Source organism: Morone saxatilis, unplaced genomic scaffold (assembly GCF_004916995.1).
Source record: "Morone saxatilis isolate NCDOM2014 unplaced genomic scaffold, NCSU_SB_2.0 Contig2, whole genome shotgun sequence".
Classification (NCBI taxonomy): domain Eukaryota; kingdom Metazoa; phylum Chordata; class Actinopteri; family Moronidae; genus Morone; species Morone saxatilis.
Genome location: NW_023339762.1, coordinates 1,125,934 through 1,134,324, shown reverse-complemented (window position 1 = coordinate 1,134,324; position 8,391 = coordinate 1,125,934). Strand labels below are relative to the sequence as shown.

Below are 8,391 nucleotides of genomic sequence, written 5' to 3'. Positions count from 1 at the left end.
GCTGGCATTCGGATAACGGGCGAGTTTCGAGGAAGCCCAGACGCCCTCCCGATCCGGAGGACTCATTTATTACAATTTAGTATCTATTTACGGTACCCCTCTCCCACCCGGCGCGCGCAAGAAGACCCCTCAGTAAATGCATTATACTGGTATCCTTGAGCGTGCCTAGCGGATGCGGTTGCTGGACTCATAATACTGCGCTCGAGTACCGATGCCAGCATTTTCGGCAGTCATCAAGAGCATTTCCGATCACTGGTATCGAATCGGAAAATCTAAGTTTTTGTGTGGTAACGGGAGGTTACAACACCTGAGGAATGGATTTGTACTATTGTCCTTTTATAGTTTTTTCAATAGTGTTTCTTATAGCAAGGCTGCGGACAGATAATACTTAGTATCAGAAAAGGCCAGGTTGACATTAGTGTGTTTTATGTGTTACCGCTGAAGACTAATGTGAGCCCTTACTGTCCACCGAAATTACTAACTAGTTGCAGCTTTCTACACAATAATTGTTTTGCAGCGTGAATTACCTGACATGCTCTTCTTTAATATGAGATGGTAGATAACATATTCCCCGAGTGTTAGCCCACTCCAAAGAAGAAAAATCTTGGAAGAATCGAAGAAATGTCCACAGAAAGGTAGGCATTTTTTGCAATAGGTTTCGTGTTTTGAATGAACCTGGAGCACTCAAGGTCTGCTTAAGAATTTATGTAATCTAGTAATTCTTTGTTCTTCCGTGGTATATTATCAAAATAAAATGAATGCAGTTAGTTTTTTATGGCTTGCTAAAGTTTATCAGTGTTATAGTTGACGAAATTTTATCCAGATAATCAAGCATAAGAAGATTGTTTATATGGGAACCTGTAAAAGAGGACAATTTTGAAATTTGCCAAGAAAAACCACATTATAAAAACTACGAATTTCTTATTTCCCTCCCTCTGCTAATCGCGTCTCAGAATCTTCTTTAAAATTGTAACATGCTGTGCCTGCTTTTCATAAACCTTTACCTGGATACCCAGCGTAATTAGTCTCATATATTGTTTTCGATATAGATATTAAAATCCCGTGCGCTGCCGCTCTTCTCCTAGTTATGCCCCCCAAATGTCTCTGTAAAATATGGCCTCTCCAGGCCCCCTGAGAACTAGCTTTCTTCAGATAACACGCAGAACGGGGAGCCAACGGTGGGAGTGGAGTGTCTGTAGTATTTCTGTTAATGTAAACAGATTACAGTAGGGAATAATACAACTACCCTTTATGTCGTGCTCTGTGTGATTAAATAACTGAACAAGGAGCTGGGTAGTACGCTTTTATAGAAAAAACTACCTGCTGTTGTTTCAGTCGCTTTTGTCTGTCTCTTTCAGCGCGACTGTGAGTGGGTATCTCAGATGGTAAGTGGTTGGCAAGTATTTATGCTGGTTTACCTTATCTAAGATCCAGATCCGAGATCTTCATCCATCATAACTCTCGTGTCCGCTCACAAGTAAGGCTTTGGATCCAGAAAATCCCAGGTACTCGCCAAATCAGCTTAACCAAAATATGCCCGCCGCGTAAGGCACACCCTATTCAGAACGTGTGTTCATACGCGCGCCGGGAGGAAGCTTTGCACCTTTTAAAGAAATGTTGACACCATAATATGGGTGTTTTGGAGGCCTTATTTATGAAATAAAGCTTTCACATTATATACCACACCATTTAAAGAATATGAACATGAAGCAGAAATGGCACGCTTATGTTAATCATAAATTAAGTCAACATTACATGCCATGACGCGGATGATAATATGAAGAGTTGTCGTCATTTACCATTTTTTGGAACTGCCAAATTGGACTCCACAATTCCAATCTCAAATGGGTTTCGACAGAAGACTGTTCTTGTAACCCTCTTCATAAACGAGAGTTATTATCTTTTAGTTCTCTTCTGTTGCATTTCATCCTCCAATCGTAAAGGATCTTAAATATTTTTACATAATATAAGGTATTTTTAAAAACATTAGGTGTGATGGCATGGAGAATAGTATACCACTAAAGGCGTCCTCCAGCTGTGCGATTAACAAGAGCTATATCATATTATATTTTTTGATTTTATAAATATTCTGTGTTATTCCTCTTTCTCAATTGCTTCAGTCGTTGTTTTGATTGTTCCGTTCTTTTGGTGACTCTCCGCTCCTTTGGTTGTGTTAGTACGAGATTAGCTACATGTTTACCCAAGGTGTTTTATGATTTTTAGTTAATTATATTTATCATTGTGAAAGTACATAGTCATTTTTTTTTTGTTACTACATAAAATATAGCTCACATAGTGGATATAGTTCGCGTTGGCCTTGATTTAACAAAAGCAAAAATATCGAGAAACCCAAACCATAGATAACAAAAAACGCTCAAAGTCCTGACAATGCTAAACCAGCTAAACGGTCCCGACCCATGTTTCCCTGCAACAGAATTCGCTGAGCGTGAGCAGCGGTCAAATTCAGTGTCCAATCAGCGTCATCCAGCAGACAGCTCGTACGAAGACTGGTCTCAGAATATAAATAATACAGTAATAGAATTCGATAAAAACTAGCGCCTCGTCAAGATACATCTACTCCAGACAAGCTCCGTGTCACGGCAGTAGTTGATAGTTACCATAACTACAGCGTAACCCAAAACCAGAACATCCCACTAACCTGAGCCAGGCCTTACCACAATGATAATCATATCACAGTCATGCAGGCGTAGTATGATATTTTTTTTATAACATACTGGTATCGGATCGGTACTCGGTATCGGATGATACCCACAGCACAAGTATTGGAATCTGTATCGGGAGGGAAAAAATGGTATCGGAACATCTCTACTACAAACTGGTTTGTATAATAAGGCCTGTGCTCGCCCTTTTACCCACACATTACTTTGGCTGATTATGTCTATTCTCAAGACTGTGTGAATGTAACAACTAAGCCTGAGTGGCATTTTATTTGTATTGCACATGGCAGAGTAGGTGTGCATACATCTTTTACAGACTTAATAGATTATATAATCAGCATGGTTGGACCAGGCCACGGTCATTTCCCTCTTGAGTGGTCATGTGTGTCCTGTCCTGTGCATCTGTAAAAATGAGTGTCATTTCAGATGACATGAGGCTAAGAAAACACTGCCCACCTAGTATCACTAACCTATATCATATCTGCTAATCAGAGGGAAGTAGTTTATGAACAGAGTAACAAACAGGTTTTCCTGGATAGTTTCCACGGTGCGACCCATTCTGCCCACACTCGCACCCACACACAGATGAACACACACACACCCTTACTGTTCTTCCCTGCCCTTTAGCTGTTCTTCCTCTCTGGCTGATGTTTCTCTGTCACCCACACAAACATAATATGTATAAAGATCCAGTTTTTCCTCTAGCCATCAACCCACACATTCTCTATGGTCTTCCCCCCCAATACACAGCTGTGGGATACACCTGCAGTATCACTGATGTCCCACACAAATATGCAAATGCAGATGTGTAAGGAAACACAGTTCTGTTTATTGCACAGGTATCCGTTTGACAATGTCATCCACTGTCTTCCTTGCACAAGCGCAAGCCTAGTAAACATGCTGGCAGGCCAGCATTCTCTCACTAACATGCCTGAAACTAATAGCAGAGCGCTCAAACGTTTCTCCTGTGAGCCCAGGCTGTGATCACATGACAGTGTAAGAAGTGTTAACCAGGTTTTCAATTTAGTGTAACAAGACACAAAGAATACCCTGCATATAATAACAACACAATTAATACCTCCACCACTAAACTGCAGCAGTTCAAAAAGAGTTGAGTGGCATCCATTTCCAGTAAACTCACTGGAACCGTTTAACACCTCGTCCTAGGTATATCAAAAAAACATCTGCCACAATTAGATTTTGTGATAAAGCATTTTTTTAGTGATAACTTGGATAGACAGTGTTTGGTGTGGTGTAGGTGTATATACAGTACACACAGATCTGCAAGGACAGCATGAAAAATGCTAAATCTGCTTATAGAAACAAAAACAGCTCTACTGGTGAGATAGCTTGTACCTAAGAGTATCAAGATTTTCTGTGAAAAGTTAAATTTAAATTTATGAACGGTCCAACCACAGTCCTGTTGCTTCCACCCTTTTATCCAGGCTGGAATTTGTATTCACATATTTTGGGTTTAATGTATGCATGTGTACATACACATACATACAGTAGGTTGTATTTTGGCTAAATACTTTGAGACTCTGTTGCCCCATTAAACAAAATGAATACTTCCTGGGATACTTAAAATAGAATGGAGCCATCAGTAATTTTATTACATGTACTTTTCCTGTTATGACAGGGAAGATTTTATGGTACTAGTATAAAAAAAAGATACTCATTACCTCTTTTGACACCAGGACAAACAGTGATAGTACAAAAAAAGGCAAAGGAGACATATTGAGGATCAGTTGCAGTGTTTTCTGTTGTTATTTCCACTTGGTTATTTATATTTTCAGTGTTTACTCAGGCTACTTTATTTCGCTCAACTTGCTTTTCCACACTTTCACACGCACACACCCACACCTCTGTCTCTTTCTGCACACACACACTGGTATGCTTCGCCCCGCCCTTTTCTCTGTCTGCCTGTTTGTGTCTGGACTGTTGACTTTCATGAAGTACTATACTATTGAATGTAAAATTGATGGAGATCGTATTATTTTAAACACGTGGTATGCAAGAACTAACTAAGTACTGATACTTTTGACTATGGCTGCACAATTAATCACATTATTATCAAAATCGCACACAAAATGTGTTAAAAAAATGCATTATATGGAGTATGTAGTTGGTATAATGTAGTGCTGCAGAGATGCCCTGGCGTACAAATCTAATTCTCCAGATGTAAGAAAACATGTTTGTTTGGTAGAGAGCCCAACAAATGTCACATCATCATGATTTAATGTTTTTTTTGTGAGATTTGTGATGCAAAAATGATCATTCCTGCCCTATCTGTCAAAATAATTGCAATATGATGTTTTTACCATATCGTGCAGCCCTACTTTTGACAACCTTAGCTGTAGGTACACTTAAAAATATTGATGTGATGATTTGAGCACATTTATCTCACTTCTCATGTGTTTCTCATTGACTTTGATTAAAGTGTGAAGCTGTTTATGGTGATAGGACGGTGCTTCATCTGATCTTAAACCTAATTCTATTACTTAACTAAGTTATTGGAGAGTCAGCTGCCAACAGAAGCTGCCTGAGCCTCTTTTAACTGGTTTCCTATCAAATGTGTGATGCATGTCAACTAAAAATACAGACAATGTCCCAGATGTTTAATGCCCAAAGCAGGTGCTGTGTCAAGTAACAGGTCACGCCAGATTGTCATTTTGACCAGGTAGGCTAACAATAACTTAAGGCTTAAGTTTAAAAAGATTAACTGGAAAAGATCTTTTTCTTTTCCTGATTCCTGCCATAAATCAGATCCTTTTGCGATGTTATGCAATCCAGCAGTTTTCAGTTAAATCTAAACCCATAGCAGACAATGCGAAATGTATCAATACATTATCTTTTTGTTTAACAGGACTTGTGCCATTGCCTCAAAACAAACCAAGACCTTCAAGGTGAGACGCCTACCTCCGAGGAGGACGCTGCTGTCGTTCTTTCCGCCTATCTTCCCTGGGGTTGGGAGGTTTCCCAGGTTCCCGTGGTGGCAGGGGTCTACCCGCTCCTCCTCCGCTGCCTGGCCCTCCACCTGCGCCTCCAGGCTCTCTGGGATTAGTGGGAGGCTTCCCTCCCTCAGGCAGAGGTTTGGAAGGCCTTCCCTGCGGTCCACTAGGTGGGGGAGGACTGGGAGCTTTCTTCATGGGAGGCTTGTCCCTGCGAGGAGGGGGCATGGCACCCGGCTTCAGCGGCATTCTTAGGGAGGGAAAAGGCACTTTTTTCAAGCATGCAGACTGTGATGGGCAGGCATGTGCTAACAACTAGCATGCCAACAGAGCACATGTGATGTTCTAGCTAATTATTGATAAATAATAATCATTAAACAGGCATGATGAGAATATGTATCTAAGGAGAAACAAGACGCAGATCATTTATATATACTTATATAAGTATGGCTGACTATGTGTTAAATGGGCAAGAGTTACCCTTTAGCTAACACAGGTGGAAGGTCTGGTTTGTTCTTAGCATTCCTGGGTGCTGCTGGACTCGGTGAGGGAGATGTGGAGAAGGATCGAGACCTGTAAATCAATAGTGAAGTTGCCATAAAAGTGTTATTATGCAGCTTTAATTCCAAATCAGATCACATCACACAAGTATACAACCGTTTTAAAACGCTGCATGATGTCATTTATACTCAAGTGTCAACAACAAGCTCCTTTTTGTAAAATAATTTGTGACTGTCATAACTTTTTTATTTGTAAATAAATATAATTAAATAATTATTCAACTATTGAAGGTTTTGTCTTTAAGCTTTTTTGCTGTTACCTATAGTAATGGTGCAAAATGATGTGAAATTGCATAATTTCAAGTCAAAACCTTCAAAAATCCACCTAAGTAAAACCCTGGTGAGTATGACATGGTTATATTGTCATATGGAATTGGTGCCGTAGAAATGTAAGTTACAGTGAATTTGTCAAGACAAATGAACACAGAACAGATCAGAAAACAGGAAGGCTCCTTACTAAAATGTGGTAGAAAATATAAAGGTAGAATTAAGTTTCTCTCTGCAGCAGGGGTAGCCAAGGGGCCCGACCACCAATTTGTTAATTTACAGTACAGTTTAATGACTTAATGCTGAGAAATTTGGCCCCCTTTAAAACTTTTTTTTTTTTTTTAAACTTTTATTGTTGTTTGAGTGTGGATTAAAACAAACAAGATTTAATTAGTAAAATCTAGAGGTGCTGGGTTCTTTAAACCTTGGACAGAGCCAAGCTAGCTGTTTCCCCCTGCTTCCTGTCTTTATGACAAGCTAAGGTTCTCCTAGCTCTGGTTCATATTTAACGGACAAATGTAAGAGTCATCCTGATCTTCTAATCCAACTCTTGGCAAGATAGCAGATAAGAAGATATTCCAAACTGTCAAACTATTCCTCTAAGCGTTTACTCACCTACTGCCCTTACACACAGTGATACACACAGACACACTTTACACTCTTTTGTACCTAGAACGACTGCCACTGAAGGAGCTGCGCTGGGAGGAGTGGCTGGAGTAGGAGCTGAATGAGGAAGAGCGGCTGCGGGAACGAGATGACCCAGAGCCTGTGTAGGATGAAGAGCGAGACGAAGACCTGCAAAACAAACATGTATTTAAGGTTAGTGAGCAGATTCTTGGCTTTGAAGCAGTGGTTATATTTCCAGACTAGGAGAGGGCATCAACACTGAAAATCCTAAACTGTAGCCGTTTCCATCCAAATGTACTGCACATTTTAACCAAATTTCAAGTAATTCAAATTTGCATCAAAATATGGATGGAATCCCGGCTAGTGCAGATGAATATGTAAAAGGGGCATAAATCACTTTACTTGTCATAGAGAGTACTATTCAGCATGTCGTGACAACTATTGAATAGACTGCAGAGACATTTAGTACAGACATCCATGCCCCCCCACAGGATGAACTGTAATAACACTGGTAATACCCTAACTTTTCATCTAGTGCCACCATCAGCCCAAAATGTCAATTTGTCAAATACTTTGGTTTATGACCAAATCCCTGCAAAACCAATTACATTATTATATAATATATATAATATTAGCATGCTAACAAGGGTAAACCAAGATGGTGAACAGGGGCACAACATTTGACCTGCTTTGAATCAGCGTGTTAGCGTTGTCATTGTAAATGGCATTCAAAATATTTATCATGACACTGTATCGAAGATACCATGACATATAATTTAACAAACTTTTTTGTTTAATCATAGCCACCCTTATACTAGGCACTGGGTCTGATTACAATTAAACAAATGGATGGCAGTACTAGAGAAGTACAAGAAGATACTTGTCAAAATACTTTGATTGATTTGAAGAGGGATCAGGAATGTCAAAAACCTGTTGGAGTCAAAGTATGTACTATGAGCACTACCATCCATTAGCAAGGCTGTGGCTGTTTGTTCTTTATACTGTAAAAATATAACTATACAATGTCTGAGCATTAATTGATTGATTGTTTTTATTTATTTAAATGCCCTGCATCATTCTATATTGCCTAGCCCATATGGACTTAGAGGACACTAAAGAAACAACAGCCAAGATGACACATGACAAATCATAATATACAGTTTGACGAATTCAGCATAGCGTTCAGTTCAGGCAGGCCACAAAGTCAAGCTCATCTCTAAATTCCAGCTACATCAGCTGATCACAGCTAATCGTAAACACAGTCAGCTGACGGATCAGGTGATTCCCGCAAGCATCCAATTGGCAAAT

General features: G+C 39.7%; 1 protein-coding gene across 1 annotated transcript in view; it reads right to left on the bottom strand.

The window, feature by feature from the left end:
- Positions 1 to 8,391, bottom strand: part of zc3h18 (zinc finger CCCH-type containing 18) — a 31,562-nt gene that overhangs the window by 4,504 nt on the left and 18,667 nt on the right. Inside the window, exons 11-13 of the mRNA XM_035664773.1 lie at positions 7,126 to 7,251; positions 6,110 to 6,202; positions 5,598 to 5,879 (exon numbers count right to left, since the gene is read on the bottom strand). Coding sequence (XP_035520666.1) covers positions 5,598 to 5,879; positions 6,110 to 6,202; positions 7,126 to 7,251 — 501 coding nt within the window. The remainder of the gene's footprint in view (positions 1 to 5,597; positions 5,880 to 6,109; positions 6,203 to 7,125; positions 7,252 to 8,391) is intronic.